This window comes from Manacus vitellinus, unplaced genomic scaffold, assembly GCF_001715985.3.
Source record: "Manacus vitellinus isolate BGI_N305 unplaced genomic scaffold, ASM171598v3 scaffold_1_pilon, whole genome shotgun sequence".
Lineage (NCBI taxonomy): Eukaryota > Metazoa > Chordata > Aves > Passeriformes > Pipridae > Manacus > Manacus vitellinus.
In genome coordinates, this window is record NW_021939396.1 from 45,296,084 (window position 1) to 45,315,757 (window position 19,674).

The 19,674-nt window shown below is 41.1% G+C and overlaps 1 protein-coding gene across 3 annotated transcripts in view; it reads left to right on the top strand.

Moving 5' to 3' along the window:
• Positions 1-19,674, top strand: part of KCTD1 (potassium channel tetramerization domain containing 1) — a 68,521-nt gene that overhangs the window by 27,619 nt on the left and 21,228 nt on the right. Inside the window, exons 2-3 of one of the 3 annotated variants that reach the window (XM_018080766.2) lie at positions 5,818-5,941; positions 6,396-6,574. In XM_018080766.2, coding sequence (XP_017936255.1) covers positions 5,927-5,941; positions 6,396-6,574 — 194 coding nt within the window. In that variant the 5' untranslated portion in view covers positions 5,818-5,926. Of the gene's footprint in view, positions 1-742; positions 948-5,684; positions 5,942-6,395; positions 6,575-19,674 lie in introns of those variants that run through there. The other 2 variants (XM_018080774.1, XM_018080757.1) reach the window with 2 other exon arrangements.

Consider the following 19,674-nt stretch of genomic DNA (forward strand, 5'->3'; position numbering starts at 1 on the left):
TGTAGCCACTCTGGTGTGACAAGAGGTGCATTTATCAACTTTGTAGGCTTGATCTGCATTTGGACTATTGCAGGATACAGAGAGCAGCCTAACACTGTTACTGACACCTCCAGGAAAGGGTTTCAGCCAAGGTTTTGTTTCATGCTGACCTATACCTTATATGTCAGCAATGATGGACCCCTCTGGGTATCTCTGTCCCCTCTCTCAAGCAGCCTTGTGGCATCCACCTTTTTCTAAAATGCATTGCTGTATGTATTTCTGCAAATAATACTGAGTGCTGCAAGCATGGCACTTGTGGTGAGAGGATTGTGCAGCTGCACGGCATAGTTGCAGGTCTTCTTCTGCCCTTAGGTGCCTCAGCATATCCAAAAAACCTTCCAACTTCTCAAGCTCTCCATTGTATTTGACTGTCTTGTATAGGATAATTTGACCTTCTGTCATATGTTGAAAGACATTCAGAGTTTAAAATGAGGCTTTTCTTTCAGAGATCTAAAATATTAATTCTAGTACTATCGTTGAGTCTCAGGGAACCTGGTATCTCGGCTTGCTGTGCCACTCAGTTGCAGCTGATTGTGCTTTGGGCCCATTTCTCCTGTGACACTCAAACACAATTGTTCTGGAGTTTTGCCTTATGAACATAATTCCTAATGTTCAGACTCAGCAATCCTAAACCTTGCAGCTGCAAGAGGAAGGCAGTGGGATTATATTGATGAAAGGCAAAACATGACAGTGCAATCGGCATATTTTCGCTGGGGAAAACAATGGGCTGTTTCTTTGTTTTGCAGACCCAGTGGCAGCCATAAAGCCCAGCCATGTCCACAGGGAGCTACCAGCCACTGGTGTAATGGTGAAGAAACAGAAGAAAAGACGTGAATTGCTCACGTGTAAAGACTTTTTGACAAAGATCTGGGCAACTTCTTTGTGCTTCTGGGCTCTTCAGAATGAAGGTGAAGAGAAAGCACCGTGATGGCATGCACACCTTGAGACCAAAATGCAGTTTGTATGCTCTGTGTTGTGCACGGGGTCATCTTTGACCATCTTGCAGGTCTCTGTCTGAGGGGCCAGCACAACCTGGTGTCATCTGTGGATGCAGAGTACCAGGGCCATAGCCAGAAAATATGATGTGAGGACATCACCAACCCACAGAGATGCCCATGGTGGCAGTTTCCCCTTCCAGCAGGACAAGCAACTGGGCTTCTTGGACACATAGTCTCTGTATATCTGCCTGCTTGCTACACCTTCCAGAAGTGCTGTTTGTACTGTACTGATATTGTTTATGTTGAATAAATGCTTTCTCCAGCTTCTTTGTTGTGGCAACTGTTTTTGCTGAATTGAAAAAAGTGGGGGGTACTTGTTTAAGCATTGTGGTAAGATGTGACCATGATTATATTTTTAATCTTTAATGAAATGTTTGTTTTGAAAAAGTGTATCTTCAAAATGGGGACACTTGTGCAGGAGCCAAATCTGACAGTAGTCCTAATGTTCCTGGTTTGGATGAGGGTCTTGAGATGGGCTTTCCCCATCCCACAAGCATCAGCCTGCTGTTTATTTCAGAGTGCAGGTGCATAGCTGTTCATGATACTTGAGCGATTTCTGCTTTGTACTGGAGGAAAAGAGATTTGTCACCAACTTCTAAAGTTTTTTTGCTGTTTGGATTCATTCCCTATACAGTGGGATGTGTGTGTGTTCAGAGTTGACTCTTCTGCTGGAGGTGGCCGATGTGGATGTGCTAACAGCTTTTTCCAGCTCTTCTGGGCACCAAGCTTTTGTAAGGAGAGACATCTCTCCAATGGCTTTCTGTTGTGAAAAAAGGCTAATGAACATAGGCTGATTTGATGCTTTAAAATAAACTATTGCACGATTATTTTTCTAATGTCTAGAAACAACAGGACAAGCTTGTCCTCACCTCCCCTCAGAAAAATCCAAGAGAGTCTGAAATACATAAATTTGAGTTTCTCAGCAGAAATAATTGCTTGGGCTGTGACAGGGAATATCCAATAACTAATACTGAGTAGCATATATACTCTTGCTTGAGCTGGGCTTTCTCACAGCAGGGAAGATGTTGGCTATAATAACCCCAGCCAGCAGTGTTTTGACCTGCAACCTAAAATGATCCCCACTTCCAGTGAGTCAGGTAGAATGTACTTGAATGTCAGTTCTTCTGTGTATGAGCTCAGGTTGTCTTGTAATGGCATGGTTTTTGTCAAGGTTTCAGACTTAAGAGGGGAACTGAGATGACTTTACTCAAGACCACAGAGTGTAAATAATATTTCTGACAACAGTGCTAATATTTTGAGGGGAAGAGTAAGTCTCCTGTCTCTTAAATTTTGTACACTTAGGACACTGTAATGACTCACATTCTTCAGATATCTCTTATTTCTTCCACTTGCTACCAGAAAATTGATATGGTTCCTATATTATTCTTGCTCGGTAGACCAGTTGCGTGAGTGCACATCTCAGCCCTACAACTACTGTGTTTTTTCAACCCAGGTGTAAAGGCTTATTCTTTAACAATATTATTGAATGGAGTTAAGGAGAAGATGGTATAGAAGAAACAGGCAGGGAGGAGAAGAGATCTAAAAGCTCTCCTCAATGACCCTCAGTCCCCTTTGGAAGGAAAACTTCTAAATCATACAGATTTTAGTAAATACTAGGAGGAGTAGTTCAGGGAGGGCTGCTTTTGCTTCTGTTGAGGCTATAAGAGGGCTTGCCTAGAGCAGAAAACGTGAAGCAGGTTCAGATATACCCAAAAGACCTGTGCCTGTGAACTACTTGTTGTGGAAAGACTCCTTCAAATATCATCAAGAAAGTGGACGAGCCCCAAACTGTGTTAATAGAGCAGTGTTTCTGATTGCTGAACCAACACTGAAAAGTTTTATACAGCCTAAATGCCTTTAACCTAGCACACAGATTTTGGCCCTTTTGAGTACATAGTTTCAGTAATACATTAAATCTGAGTGGAAATGGGAACTAATTTTTATGAGAAGCTGTTGTGGGGGGGATCATCTTTGAATACTAAGAATGATAAATGTTTTACAGGGTATTTGTAGTATTTTGGTTCATGGGAACTGTTGTAAAACTGACAATTTCCTGTTCCTACTTCATTTTTTTTTCTTGTAGGATAAATACTAAAATATTTGAGAAGAAAAGCTATCAAGTGACAGGCTGTTGACAGGTCAGGAAGGTCACTGGCCATCCAGCCACTGCAGGTGCTAGCCCTACTTTGTGTCCCACTCATGAACAAAGCTGATGCAGTTCCTGAGGCAGACAACAGCCTCTGGGATCTCCCATGTGGGAACAGCCGTGGCTGAGCTCTGAACCCAATTCTGGGTGCATGTCTCACCTGCCTGATCTCAAGAAAGGGTTCTGAAGAGCTTTTTGATTCTTTTTGTTGTCAACTGTTCTAGATAGCTTAGTAGATCCCACTGAGTTTAGTTTCTATGACTTCCTTCTCTCCTCCTGTAGTTCTTTCTAAGGAATTATATTTGTAGTCACATTAGGTGGTAGAAGATTAATAATTTACCAGCAATACCTTGTTATTACCACTTTTTACCAAAACTTGTTCACTTCCATTTTTGCAGTAATCCGATGCAAGGCACGTGTTTCTTCAGAGAGACTGTTTGTCCCTGTGTTATCCTTTCCACAGCTGAACTAAACAGTGATTTTAACTAATGCAATGATATAGCTTTGGTCTGTTAAATGCCGTACCCATTGGATGGTGACCTTCTGTGATATTGCATTGTGCCACATTAAAAAACCTGGGTTTTTTTAAAGTACCTGGTTCTCCGAATCCCATTTCTGCTTTAATTTCTCTGGGGTAACTGCAGTAGAAATACCATTGCCTAATTTCAAAGTGGTCTCCAAAAGAGTAGTGAACTGGTTTTATCCAGGGAAATACGCTTTGTGAGCTAAGACTCGAGCAATCTTAGCATTATTGTGCTTAATAACTAAACATGGAGAAGATGAGCATTGTTTCATGAGATGCAATAAATGCAGGTAACTTGAAGAGGAAATGTTGAAAAGGAGCAGGCTGAAATAAGAGAGCAAATGGTTTTATTATAAAGCACTTTTATTTCTTGGGAGTTTAAGTAGGCAAACTGTGTAAATGGCAGATTGGTTCCAACTTGGGTTTGGAAACTGGTTCCCTTTTCTTATGTTTTATGGAGCTTTTTGCCTTGTAAAATGCCCACAGTCCTCTGACCTATCTCCCATCCTGGCAGTGGTGTTCATACTACACATTCTTCTACTGCTTTGTACAGCCAGTGCTATCGCAGCTATGCTGAATGAGGTCCCAGCCTAACTACAATATTAACCCTGCAAATCTGTTCATTTTCTCTTGAGCAGCCCCAGGCAGGGTATACAGGAGAATGTGTCCAATTGAAAAACTATTACAGACTCGGTGGTGCTGCAGTGTGTTAAATTGCAAGAGAGCTGTGGTTTTTCTGCCAGAGAGGATCCTGCTAAGGGAGATGGTGGTGTCTGTCTCATGCAAGTTACAGAATTTGTTTTTCATTTTAGTCTCAGCTTTCATTTGTGATTTTATCTTTGTTTTTGCCAAACCATTTGTCTGCTTTTAAGCACTGAAATGTGTTCCTCAGACCTGCTGCTTTCCTCCTGCTAATTGTCCAGCACATTCTCTCCCCCCCACCCCCAATTTGTATCAGTCCTTGCCTTCTTACTTTCACCTTTCCAGTTGTTGTTTTTCAATTTTTTCTTCATTATTTTACTAAATACCGTACTGCAGATCAGTAGCATCTTGGGTGGTGGTTGTACCACATAGCATTTGTAGCAGACATTAGTTTTGCATAGCGTGTGTACCTTATTTTGTCTGGACTTGTCTTCTTTGCGCTGCAGGCACCTCCTCAAGCAATTGTAGTGATTAAGCCTGGTATTTCTGCAGATTTATATTAACTTCTGCTTGTAAAGAAACAGAAGAAACCCAACCCTTCCCCCTCCCCCAAATCTAAACTAGATGTTTTTCTTCATTCCCTTCGTTTTTATCAGTGTTAGACCTTACCTTGCTTTTGTGTATGAGAGAAAATTAGTTAAGTACCTTGTGGTTTATAGATGCCTTTTGTTACATATTACTTGGATTTATTGTGCAACGTTGGCCTGTAAATCATATCAGTCAGACATTTTCCTGGCTCTTGTTGCCTTTATGGTTTGAGTCTTTTAGCGGCCGTGAAAAATGGAGAAATGATGTTTTTGGCGGCGGCGGACTTCGCTAGTCCGAGTGCCGCGTAACTCTCTCTCACGGCAGCGCTCCGCTTTGGCGAGGTTTGCTCTGCCTGGCTCTGAGGAGATGTTTACAAGGAATCCATTTCTTTGTGCAGCTGAAAGACAGTGTTGAAAGAACAAAGAGAGTTTTGTGATGAAGTGTATCTGACTTCTCGCTGCTTTGCTTACCTTTTAAATGTAAAACTTAGTCATTTGCAAGGGCTTTTAGTTCTCAGGGCATCCCTATAAGATTCCACCCCGTACGGGGCTTTCCTTCAGTCGAGAGCGGGGCTGTCTCAAAACCGCTCTCGAATGCATTTCTATTTTAATCCCCAACTTTGCCTGCCGCCTGCCTTCCTGGCTCCAGCTCACCGCCCTGCCCTGCCCCACCCGCCGCGCAGGCGGCCGCTGCTCCGTGCTGGCGGTGCGGCGCTTCCTTTGTGACCAAAACTTGGTTTCACCAGCAGAGCATCGGCTCCCGTTCCGCGCTCGGAGCTCGCCGGCCTCGGGAAGCCGCTCAGACCTGCAGCCTATGTGGGGCACGCGGGGGCAGCTGTCGCCATACGTGTAACTTTTAAATGGAAAATGTCTCTCTCAAAGGCTGTCGATGTCCAGTGGTCTGCAGTCCATGAGCAGTTGACTAGTCCAGGTGTTTCTGCTTCTGTTCCCGTGCTATGTGAATTGGGAATTCGAGAGAAGAGTGTGCAGGATGGAGGAGTTGAGGGTTTGTATTTTTGTTCTGGTGGTATGAGAGTGACAGAGGGCTTGGGAAGGAACGGAAAGTCTACCTGGGGTTGTCTTAATTAAGGAAAATATTGTTCTTGGTCTTTTTGTCTGCAGCTCTTTCTGGCGGGGTCTTTATCAACTCTTCAAAATGAGAATGACGTTTTTCAATGGTATGGATTGACTGTCACGAATACTATTCAGGAAAAACTTGTTTTATTGAATGTGATTTCTGTTTTGTGAGTTTTATGAGTGCATTTTGCCCCACTTATTTAAAATGTAGCGAGTTAAAACTCTTAGAGCTAGATTCATTTTAAAAACTGCCAAGTACTTGTCTGTGCTTTACTGAGATAAAAGTCATAATCTAAGACTACGAGACAGTGCTATTGATTCAAGACTGTGGGGTTCTGTGAGGTTTTTAAGGAGATCGTTAACCCAGGTCTATCTCTTCACAGGACAGTCGGCCCAATATGTCAAGACCTCTGATCACTAGATCCCCTGCATCTCCATTGAACAATCAAGGCATCCCCACTCCAGCACAGCTCACAAAATCCAACGCACCAGTTCACATTGATGTGGGTGGGCACATGTATACCAGCAGCTTGGCCACGCTTACAAAATATCCCGATTCCAGGTAACTTTAAAAAGCTTCTTCTGCATGTCTTTGGCAACTCCTTTTCTTCCATTTCATGCTGGCATGTCCTGGGGTTGTCTCAGAATGATGAATTTAGCTCCTTTTGTTTCAAAATTAAATTAGCTTTCTTTGTTCGTAGGCAGTTAGAGACTGACTTTTCCTTCCCTGCGCCGCTGCGTTTCCAACAAATGGCACTTCTGCAAATCCCTTTGTGTATGTACTAAAATAAAGCTGATAGTAAAGAGCACTTACTTTCTACTACCTAGGATTCTGGTTTTATGCCAGGACACCCATTCTGTGGTTTGTTACATTCAAAAACTGTAGTGATAATGCATTTAAGCCCAAAGGTGGGGGTGTTGGGGTATTTGTTTTGTTTCTTTTGGAGCAGTAACCGCTCTCCTGCACTGTCAGCATGTAATCTCTGATGTGTCACTTGAGGTGAAGGCAAGGTTGAATGTAATAAAATACAGCACAGTATTAACTGAATACTTTTTATGGAAGCTTGGGACTTCTCTTACCTCTCACGTACCTTTGAATGAAGTATTTGTGACTCTGGTAGCTTACTGGTATTAAGCAGCTAGAAAACTGCTGCACATGTAAGGAAATGGTGTATGTACAATAAAGAGTGCATCTTTGAGAAAACAACAGTGCATTGAACAGTGTGTGTGGATATTAGATGGTGGGGTGGCAGACAAACACTGTAGTGGTGCTGTAATTCTAAGAGTTGGTTATCAGATAGCAGGCGTTGATTCTGTCCACTGTATTAGTCTATACATTGCCCTTCACCGCCCAGTCCTGCTCTGGAGGGAAGGCAGTGTTACATTTGTGCTCTTTTCAGCATTTGCGGGGGAGGTTTTGAGTTTCTTGATCCCACAACTCTGACTTGCCTTTGCAAAGGGTACAAAGCATGCTTCATGGGATGTGATTTTGTTCAAAGCCTGGGTTTCACTGGTATTACTGCGTCTGCAGCATCGGCTCATAGTATTGAGTGGACTGAAGTAGTGCTCCTGGTAGACACTAGGAGCTGAAAGGGATAGAGGAAGAGAACAGTAAATACAGGTATATGGAAGAGAAACAGCTGAGTACATGGTCTTTCTTATGACAACATCCTCAAGGAAGGCCAGGCAGAGGGAAGTAAAAGAGAAGCCATGCCAAAGGCCAGATCTGCCAGGAGAGATTGAAGCAGCGTCTGGAAAAACTTGAACTGTTCTTCGAAAACCAAATCTGTCATTTTGGGGAATTTTTTTAGGAGTTCCTTGTGTTCAGCTACTACTAGTTGTGATTACTTAGTGGATTTTTTGGTAATTGGAGCAGTGATGGTGTCTGACAGAGTTGTCTGTGCAGTATGAGAGGCTGCTGCTTCAGTTTTCATGTCAAATTCGCAGAGACAGTATATTACTTCAAGTGAAGAAACACTAAAATGTCTTTCATAAGTGTGTATGGTGGCAGTGGAATTTAAGCTTAATATATTCTGTGTCCCATTGAGCCATTGTAGCACTTGAAAGTGAAAGCTATGCCTGTAGTATCAAAGCCAGTTTAATAAATTAAACATTTTAAAGCTCTTCAAACATAATTTAAAGAAAAACCAAACTCTGAGTTATAGTCATTCTGTTTCAAGTCGTTCTGACATGTGTTTGTGTTTCAGTTCTGACAGTGTCTTTTGAACCTCTTGATGAGTGAATATTTCCAGTGTAGCTGTTAGAACCTGGAATTCCCAGCCAATTCCAGAACTTGAGAGATTTTTTTTTTAACATTAGCAGCTTCAAAAGAGCAATTATTAAACTCATTTGAATGTCAAGACAATGGCATGAAGCAATATGCCAGAAATCATGATATAGTTGTTTGGAATTTGTCTGTGAGATTTTACCATAAAGTTGTTTTCCAGTGGGGTTTGGGATGAGGGGTGTATATATATATATTTATTTATATATAATGAGTACTAGGCAAAAATTGTCCAGTAATATTTGGACATTAATACAAATTGTTTCTTGGAGCCTGACCTGGTCAGTTTATATCTAGAGTCTAACGTTGTTTTACAAAGTTAAAACAAGGTTTTGGTCAACTTTGCTTGTATGTTTCTTTTTCTGCCCAATATCACATGTCTGAATGATACCTAAACTAAGTCAACACCTCATAGATATTTTTGGGCTAGTTGAAACCTCCTGAGACTTACTGTCATATGAAGTGTTGTCTATGAAAAATAAGGTCTGATTATCTTACCTGAAAGAGCACTGCTCCGGGGATGAGTCAAGGCATAGGTTGCAAGCTCCAGCATCTAACAGGTTGAGACATGAAAGTCATTAGGTTTCTGACTCGTATTACATGTAGTCTAAGGGCCAGAAGCCTAAAGTGAACCTTTCATCTATGGGCCAGGTACCAGAGTCATCTTTCTTTGTGAGATTGAAAGGGTGATATCCAAAACAGCAGCTTTGGAGTCATTATTACTTGCTGGTGTGAAGAAGACCTTTTCTGATAGAGCAGTCTCTGCTTTGGAGCAAGTATACTCTTCTTTCTCCTTTGGGCTCAATAGCAACTCATCTTGTACCGCTCTATTTTCTCCTTCCTGGATAGTAGAGTGGAAATTGGAGACATTACTTTAAAAGAGAGTTCCTTAAATGATATCAGGTGAAGACTTGTAGCTTGCAGGGCTCACTTTCCATAATTTTTCTGTTAGATCCCTCAACCTAGTTTGTGCCTTGAAATGCAAAATATGTACTGACAGGTAGATATATTTATTCCTCCAAAGAAACCCTGGTGTGACTGTAAAACTGTCTTGCTGCTGCTGCTGGATCCCTGCCCTTTGCTATGGAATGACCATTGAGGGCTTCTCTCAAATGCTTTTGTGATTGAAGAACCCAGGGAATTGGAGCGTATCTGTGGTTTGGTCAAAGGCTGACACAGTGAAGCAATCCAACAGACAAGCAGCTTATCTTGTTTTGAGTAATCCTAGAATTTTAAATTCTGAACCTGAAGTAATGCTTAAAAAAACCCTCAAAATAATTTAAAAATCCAGTAGCATATCATTTGAAAGAACCCAGTTATATTCCGGACCAAGGAGGACCTACTGTTTTCGCAAGGAAAATCCCATATGAATACTTTATCTCATCAACAGGCTTCAGGTTCTCCCAAGACACCAGTGAGACCATGCCTCAGACATTATGTCATGCAGCTGAATAATAAAATTTGCCAGACTTAGGCTTCAAGAAGAGGCAGTTTGAATCAGTATATCTACCAGGAAGACCTAATGTAAGGTCAGTCTGCTGAAATAAATAGCAGTTTTCTTTGAATGCCTGAGCAGGGGGCAGGTGTCCTTTTATGCAGCTCTCTCCACCGAGATTGTAGACCTTGGTGCATTTACCCATATACAGATTGTTCCTTCTGTTGTGAGTTACTGACTGACGGTTATTCATATGCCAGTGTGAATGGACCAAAAAAATTGTTTGTATTCTATGAGGGATTTTAGAGTTTTGGAATTTGTTCTGGTTTGTTCGGGGTCACACCTTCCTCTTCTCAACAGTCTTTGGTTTACTTTAAGTTCCCAGATCTTCAGGTTGATATTTGGCAACACACAGAGTTACCTGTTAAAGATTTGTGTGCACTAGTTTTTTATTATTATTATTACTTGGATTTTGCAAATGAAGTTTTTTTTTTTTTTAAAAAAAAAACACTTTATTTTCCACTGCCCAGGAAAAAAAAAATTATTCCAGGGAAGATGGATCCAAGATGAGGGTCTGCTAAAGGAGCTTTTCTCCCCTGAGAGCTGAGGCACATGCATACCATCCTGTTGTTCCGTATCATCACCAGAGAGTCTGATGAGAACAGGTTGAGGTGTTAGGATTTATGGTTATAAGCAGAGGAAGCACTGGCCTGTTAGTTCTGATACTTAAACCTGAGGAGCCTACTTTCCTTCCAATGCATTATCATCTTGCAGTATGATTGAACCCTTTGCTTGGAGCTGGCATTCCTACATCTTGCAACCTTAATGCTGCTTGTATGTGGCATCTACCAGAAGTTGTTGTGTATCAGGCTGTGGCAACCTCAACTGACTATCAGAACTAAACGGGAAGATGTTTAACTTTGATCATATGAGCATCAACTGTCTGATATCTCTGATATCAGCAATATCAGCATTGTTGTCTATCTCATGTGTTCAAAGCATTTGAACTTTTAATTAGTTCTGTCCAAGTCATCTGGTACAAATATTTGCATAACGCCATGGCATTGGATTGCCGCATCCTATATTCCCATTTAAAACATTGTATATATTTCTTTGTACAACCTTTTTGGATATCTGCTTGTGTTACTACATCTCCCATCTAGAGTTACTCCCTGCATATGAAGATGGATTCTTCTTATGCAGTATTTCACAATACTTCCAAATTTCTGCCCAGGGCTATTTCAGGTTTTCGTATGAACCAATCCATTCGTGTCCCAGTTTTCTTACCCAATCTTTACTCTCAGCCCTCAGGGAAATTAAATTTCACATACTTGGATCCAGTTAGGACACTGGCACTTTTTTTATTGGTAAGGGGTTTCTTTTGCATCAAGAGCACAGAATTATTTAGGAGAATACCCAGACTGTCCTTGGCCTTTTTTGACAGTTTGCAAGCACGACTTATACTTACACAACCTTCATAGGTTGTGTAGATAAACTTTCAAGGAGGTGGTATGAATCAGACAGGTTAACACTGCTTGCCTGTTTCAAAGCTCCAGTTTCTATTGTCTGTAGACTGTCCCCACTTCCAAAACAAGGCACTGGCATGGCCCTTAATTTGAACTTCTGCAGATTGCAACACCATGCTGGAGACTTCTGGCTCTGTAGGAGATGTGCTGCTGTAAGGGTGGTCTGCACTTTGTATAGGGCTCCTTCTGTAACACTTCCGTGAAAGCAACCCTGTCACAACTTTCCTACTCACCTTGGATAGTACCTCTCAAATTGCTGTAAGTTATGCTAATGACTTGAAGAAATAAACCCAAAATTTTCCAACTTAATGAACATCTGGGGACATTTTTTTAAGGAAATATTGAGAGAGTGGGTGTTACTACATCTTTATTTCCATTATTCTTATTTGGATTCATCTTCCTGAGAGGTACATCTCTATCTGTGAAGGTATTTGGTGACCTTTCTGGAGTAGCAACATCAAAGTCTGATGAGGTGGTGATACTTAAATCAACGTGATACTGCATTAGCTAGACTACAGTAAGCTTGCAATTTTTGAGAACAAATATTGTGTTGCAGGTTGTAAAGCGAAAGCTTCCATGAGAGTTTGCAGTATTGCTGTACACCAGCTCTGTCTGCTGTATTAGTATGAATGGTCCAGGTCGCAGCTTTTTAATATTTTGTAACATTCCTGGCGGGAGGGAAATAGGCAGAAGTAGTTGGCAGAGGCTCATTTCAGTCTTCATTACCTATCCCGTCTTACTCATCTAATTATTCACCTTTTGTGTTTCATCATTTGATCACTGCTTGTCTTGTGGCAAGGGAAAGGGAGGGCTTGGGATAGGGAAATACATTGACTCTTGCTGACCTGTTCTGTGACCCAAGATAAGTTACTTCGAGCTTCAGTTGCTTCCTACCAAGGTTAACATAAAAGCAACTTGTAAAGTGCTTTGGGATGATGACTGAAAATGTAAAAGATTACTATCTCTAAGCATAAATAATTATAGATGCCAGTAACTGAGATAGAAATGGTTTATGATGTTGGTATCATCAGTAACATGTATTAGTAAAAAATGAAATGTTGATTCATGAGGACCAGACTCAATACAGTTAGGCAGTACAGTTTTTTTGGTTGGTGTAACCATGTATAGAGACTTGAGAAGAAAATAGAAACAGAACTGTGAATGATACTATACTTCATACCTATTTCCAGAAATCAGAGAATTTACACAACTGATACTGTAAAGAGAAATTTTTTGTAACATACATCTGTCAATAAAGGGTTCAGAGGGGTATTTTCTGGTCCTAGCTGAACCAAGATTAATTGTAGCTCTAGGTATATGAAGACAAAGCAGTGAGGGAACTTCAGGTATATATTGACCTAATTTTGCCTCAATTAATGATCACCACAGGTCAGTCATCACTGTCACCTCAGCAGAAGTAAATATTTTCCAAATTGTGGTCCTGTAATATGTCTAACTTGCAAGGTCGGCAAGTTACTGCTGTTGCTCGTAGCTGGTGACTAGTGAAAGAAATATCACCATCAGATTAGCAGGTCTTCGCATCTCCTGGTCAGTAACTGGTGGTGAGTCATCATTGAAAGGGACCATGGAGTTGATGCTTGTCTTCCTGCTCTAAATACCAGTCAAAGTGGGTTTGTGTATTATTTATTTGGAGGATAAAAAGTAGTGGTTTGTGCTTGTTTGATGCTTTTGCACTCAAATGTATAAAATTACAGCAAAATCAAGATAGTGAATTGTTAGGGTATTCTTTGCACTTAAGGAGACCCAGAGAAAATGGATTTGCAGACTTATATCACAGGGGTTCATACCATGCTTATCTATGGCTACCTGGCTATGACAGTGTGTATAGAAATGTTCAGAGGAATACGCGTCTACATTCAGGAGTCTTGGAAAGGTAAGGGCTTCCTCTTATTTCTGAGGCTAGTAATCCTCAGAAATAACAGTCATTTTTCTTGAGGGGAAAGAAGAAAATCCATATCCATATCATCAGTATGTACATTCATTTGCCAGTTGGCTGACGTGAGTTTGTATGGGTTGGATCAACCTGTAAGTCAGGGAAAGGGCAGGGGAGGTTGGCAATAACTGTCTCAAAGGTCTGTGTTTTGAGAAAGCCTTTCATTACAAAGGCTGCTTGATACCAGCTTGGTGAGTGGAAATCTGTAGGTAAGAAACAATTTGTTACAATGCCTGCACATTTTTAGCCAGTACTGTGGCTTCATGAACTAGACTGAAGGCACCCAAGCAGTTATTTCGCACTCTACCTGGCCAAGAAAATATTTGGGAAGGTAAAACAAAATGCTGAGTCTGTGGGTCTATGGGCAAAAGCCCATTAGAAATTGAGGTGGCAGTGAAGTATTCTGCTTATTGGTCATTTCTGGTAGGGCCCGTGTTTAATCATAGTCGTGAGGTTCAGTGGTTTGTTTTGCCTTTTGCTTTACTTACTCCTTGCACTCAGGAATCTCTGTATGTTAGCACAAGGTTCTCACTCTGCTCCCACATAAGCTGTTTGTACTTCATTGGTCTTTCATAAATTGCAATGTAGTTGCTAAGCAAATTGGCATCTAGTATATACGTAATTGCAAGAAAACATTTGGCTTCCAGTTCTACCGTCAACACCCGTCCACCTCTTGGGTGTGTTTGAAGCTTTAGGATATAGATTCCAACTTCTGGCTTACTTCTTTCTGGTAATGATCAACCTCCTGGCTGGGTTTCATGTATACAAGTGTGCTTGCCATTTGGAGATGTATTTGCAAAGGTTACATACAAAATGGTGAAAACTGGTTAGGACACAGTGGTTATCTGCAGTTATTTTAATGCAAATAAGGCACAAATGCTGTGTTGGCCAGGGGAACGACACCAGTTCCTGTTATGTGAATTTTTCCTCTAACTTAACCAGTCTGCAGTTTATTCAAATGTCATAACCAGACAAGTGTCATCTGGCAAGATTTATTTCTCCTTTTGTCTTCTGTTCTCAATTTTTCTTTCCCCTTAGTCTACAATTCTCAAGATGTCACTGTCTCTTTGACTCTTGCCTTGCAGTGTCTTTTTTTCTGTCCCTGTTCTGCTCTGAGCATCAGCCCTACTTCTGTCATCTAAATTCCCTCACTGCTTTGTCTTCAGTTCTTTTTCATCTGCATTTTTTTATCTCTGTTGAAAAGGGTCAGAGCTCACAAAGGTCATAAGTGATCTTTACCTGACCAAATCAAAGCACATTGCTTGCTTGCTTGTCCTTTTCTCTACACACATGCTTGGTTTTCTGGCTCCTGTTAATGGTGAGCTTTCTTTGAGTAGGTGAGCACCCAGCATATTTTATAGATATCTCAGATGATGCTTTGGCTCTTGGTGACATCAATTGAAAGGATTCTCTGAGACTCACTGATATTGATCTCTTCTTTCACTGAGTCTCTGAATCAGTAGTCAAATAAATTGTTTCTAGCCCTGATGCGTACATTAGCTTGGGTCTGTAGGACTCTTCCAGCACAGTTGTCTCTCCACCTCATCTAGACAATTTTCTAGGCACTTTCAAGGCACTTTCTGCCTGCCTGAGAGAACCAATGGGCTTTTGCAACAGTTTGAAAGCATTTAAGCTCAGCTTGTAGCTGCTACTCATAGACTGCTTTGAAGGGGAATGCCTTTAGAAAAGGAATGGGCTCGCGGTCACTTTCCTACCCAATCCTTCCACCATGCAGCCCTGTGTGTGTAGACACTTGAGCCAGCTCAGGTGCTCAAAGCAGTATAGTACGTCTCTCCACCTGGACTCGTTTATCCTGCTTCCAGCAAACTCAGCTGTGCTGCGTCTGGTACCCAAGCTAATTACTGGAGACCTATCTTTTATGTTTCTACACACTGCTGCATTTTGCAGAACAGGCGTTTGATGAAGGAGAGCAACACTGGCAATTCAGTTTCTGTGAATCAAAACCTTTCTGTTTGCAAAGGATTAAAAGAGGTAAAAGGGGAGAGTAATACAAAGATGCAAAGGTTTTGCACATAAGATGAGATGGTTGAGCAACACAGTGTTAAATGTAATGGGGCATATTTCAGTAGTTCAACAATTTGCAAAGATAAAGATTAATTCTACCTCCTAGACCCCAATGGGGTTTTCACGGTAAAATGTGACAAGCCTGTCAATCAAATGGTAGACATAATTGTTCTTTAAGTGACCTATTAAAATCCCATTCCTTTTAATTAAAAATTGTGTCTGTGTTCTCGCACAGGCCATATTTGAATGGTAAAAACTCTTTTCATATGAGACACGTTGCAGGTAGAGAGCTGTCACAAGCTGTGTGACACACATGTGAAACAGGAGGAGTGATTGAAGTCCCAGTGCAGCAACATTTGGCTTGCCTTTGACTCCCGCTGACACAGAGGGAGATGGAGGGATAAGCAGCATCTCCCAGGTCCACACCCAAACCCTTCGCATTCCTTGCCTAACAAATTGCTTGTAGTTGCTTATTGTAGCATAGAAAGTTATAATATACAGCATTTGCCATAAGTGTGTCACTTCAGAGCAAATGATGGATTACGTCCTTCCACACCCCAAAAGTTGTTCTTTGTGCTGTAATTAAAAAATAAATGTTGCAATGTTGAATTGGAAATATTTTGTGCCATACAATGAATTTGTTTTGTTAGGTTGCCTGGATGTAATTGCAACAATGTCAGTGCATTAAACCCGTGTCATGGGGTAATGGTTTCCTGCCACTACGCCAGTGCCAAGGACTGCTTTGCTTAGCAGCTCTATTGCTGTTTATCTCCATCAGCCGTAGTGATTATTTTGTTTCTGCAAAACTTTTTTTCTTATTTTGTTCCCTGTGTGCATGCTATAAATCATAGTTCTGTTCAAACGCCAACCACAAATCCCAAACACTAGGAAGTGCTCCCATGCCAGAGAGTGGCTCAGCTGGGAGCTGGTTTTAGGTTCACCCAAACTCGTCAGTGATGTGAGGGGAAGAAGGCGTTCCAAACCATGACAGTCTGCTGGGCCCCTTCTACCCATCTGAAAATTGATCCCTTTTAAACAGTTTAGAGGGCCCTCGGGGTCTTGCAGCTTACATAAAAAATGAAAGCCCTTCCTGTCTTAGAGCAGTGCAAGCAGTCAATACGAAAGAGAAAAATGATCTTTTAAGTGTATTCCATTGAATCCATTATCTCGAGGGCCCGTGCATGATACTTCATCAAAACATCATCGTCTTGGTGATGCATGGGGGAGAGGGTGAGCTGGCGTTTGGGGGATTTCAGAGAAAATGCTGCAGTACTCTCAGTGCCACAGGACAGACTAAATATGATACAAACCAGAAAATGAGAGCTGCAGAAAAACTGATATGTTCCTTCTTATAACATATTGAATTTTGCGTGTTTGAAACAAGGATATCATTCAGGAAAAGTTTTGAATGTTGCTTTTGTAGGTATGTAAGTCCTGTTGGGCATCTCATGCAATAATCGCTTTGCTTCCAATCAGAATACAAATTTTCAGATTTTCTCTTTTCGTTACAATGGTAAAGAAAATAAAGGAGGAAATAAATATAGGTGTTTGTATCATCAATACACTCTACCCTTGTTATGGGAGGTAGTGAAAGGGTTGAACTACTCTATCATGAGCTGAATTGGTGTTGAATTTCTAGTTCATGTGAGCAAGTGTCAGAATTATTAGGTTTTAAATGCTTTTTAAATCTTTTGTATGCCTGTACTAACGATTCATATGTTTTTCTTAGACTAGCATAAAAGGAAAATAATTGATTTCTCTTGTTCTGAGTTTGCAGTATTTATTTAATGGCACAGTGGAGTGTTCTACCAGATTATGGAGTTAGGAGCTGATCTTTTGCTGTTGGTGTTTCCTTACTGAAAATAGTAAGGATGTTGCTCCATGTAGATGATAGGCAATAAAACAGAAGTAGATGGATTTGTTTTCATTAATTAGTATCATCAGTAATTCAGAAGGGCTATTGAAAAAAATGCATTTTTGGAAGAGAAAGGGAACAATGAAGAAGTAGTATTTCTGAATGTAACTGAGCTGTCAAACACACATCCTTTGGGGTGTCCTCCATTTCCTTTGGTGAAAGCCTTGCTTAAATAAACTGAGTAGTAGGCAGTGGGTGTGTGCCTTTGCACAACAACATATACACCCAGGTGCTTTGTTGGCCAGAGTGATCCTAAAGGCACAGTGCTGTCAACATTCCTAATTGGTTATTACCCAATAACACACACCCTCCAGTGTCTTGGGACTACAAAACACTTTTTAACTAGCCTTCCTACATGAATAATGAAGCACTTCGAATATTCATCCAATTATAGTCAGCCTCTCTCTTGGCTAAGGATTGCCAAATGCAATTGGACATACTTCTGACATAGAATTTCAGGCTATATCTATGTTGGAAGGGTTTAGTCATAATTCCTGACTTCTGGGGAGAGATTAGATAACACCATGATGGTAATTTCTCCAGCCTCAAAAACTATTGTTTATTCACTTTTGCTATGAAATTCTAGTTTACTAGCAGTATAATGTGGGAGTTTTAAGAATTTTTTTTTTATCTACTTGGAGCTTGTCACATGAATGTATTCATGTTCTGTTTGAAATAATGAGATGGTTTGCTTTTTTCCCAAGTGCTGTGGCTACAGCTGCATAGGACTGAAGTTGTCATCAAGCATATGAAAAGCAGACATCTATCACATGTACTTTTCAAACATGTAGACTGTATTTATGTTCATCTTATATTTTTTCTGAATATTTTACTGCCCATCATGATTGGCTCCTGATATGCCAGTCACTGACTTTTAGATATGCTTTTCTAATGTCTTGCTAATGTCATCAAAAACAATGTCCTTATCCTTTGCAGAGTATTATGATTTAATTTTACTTTACTAGCTTCTCCTGTGAATAAGCTCCTCTGAATGTTTATCTTCCCCCCGGCCTTTCAAAACCTGACAGAAGTGGTGTGCCATACCCCTGCTTACACCAGCTTCCAGCTCCACTGCAGTAACACTGTAGGGAGTCACACTGGCTGCATCATGCTGCCACAGAGAAAAGCTCTGTGACAGTATCCAACTTTGTGGTGCGAAGGAGATGCGTGAGTAGGGAAGTCATGGCAAATGTTAATCTAGGAAGATCTAAGTTGATGGAACGGTGGCAGGAAGGATACCTTCCTGCTTTTCTTATTTCCCCCTTGGAAGACCTTATGGGAAAGGGAAAGGATAAAAAGTGCTGCTTTTCTGTAGCTAAAGCACAGTTGGAGGCTCCACTTTTCATCAGGCATTCTCATTTTCCCAGTTTCTAATATTGCTGTCTCATAAAGCTGGGCCTTGGGCCATGCCTCTCATACCGGCCTTCTCTTGCTTAGTAGCTAACCCTGATAAACTCATCAGCAGAGCTACAATTGCACTTTCTTGCTTTTACTTTGGATTAATGGTGTAGCTCTCTGAAACTGAATGGATGCTGCTCTCTAGACCACAGAGGTCTGGTTGCAGGTGAGCGTTTAATTCCCCTCTTGGGAGGTAGAAATAAAAGCCCTAATCAGGAATGTTTCGTGCATCTCTCTGGGTAGGCTCAACAAAAGAAAGGATGAAAAAGATGCTATTGAAAGTCGCTGCTGTCTGGTATCATTACAAGGCATAAAGCACTGGTTTGAAAATAGAAACAGCAGATATGGGTGTGCTTAGCTTCCATGTGGGTCAGTTTATTATTTCCTATTAAAATGTGAAGTAGTTAAATCAGAGGTGTAAGCCCTTCTTCCTTCTCTTTATTAATGAAATCCTGGAAATACAATAAACATGAAGGGCCCTGGGAGTGATGAACAACATAAAACAGGTTTGGTACCATGTAAAAACTGTAAAGCTGATAGTGCAGTTCCTATTCGAAGAAGAAGAATTAGTCATGTTGTTCTGCAGACCTGACCCTGATCCTGCAGAAGCTCTGCTGGGCTGTGCCCGGCTGATTCACAATTGGGATAGCTCGTCTGTGGCTCCTCTGGGAATATTTCTTCCAAGAGCCCTTTCTGTTGCTATGAAGGACCACAGAAAGGGCTCTGTCTCTTGACCTTGCATGCCAGAATATTTTTCTTTGCAGTGTGCTTCCACTGGGAAAGGTGAGCGGTGATGAAAGCTTTATCAGCTGGAAATTGCAGAAGCAGAACAAAATTAATGGGGTGAAGTCCCAAAAAACCCAGTGAAATCTAGTTCTGATAAAGGTCAAGTTTGTTGCAGCACATTCTGACTAAATGTACATCTGAAAAGAAGGCACATCCATCATAACAGAGACTTTATTTTCCTCATTGCTGTCCTGATATTATTCTGCTGAAGTAACAGAACACGTGGGGGTGGTAGGGCGGGTAATGTGGGGGGAGCCAATGCCCCTGGTCAGAAGTGACTCCACGTGGTTCAGCCAGCATGAATGTGTTCCTGTCAGCTTTCTCTGCTTCAGAGTTGAG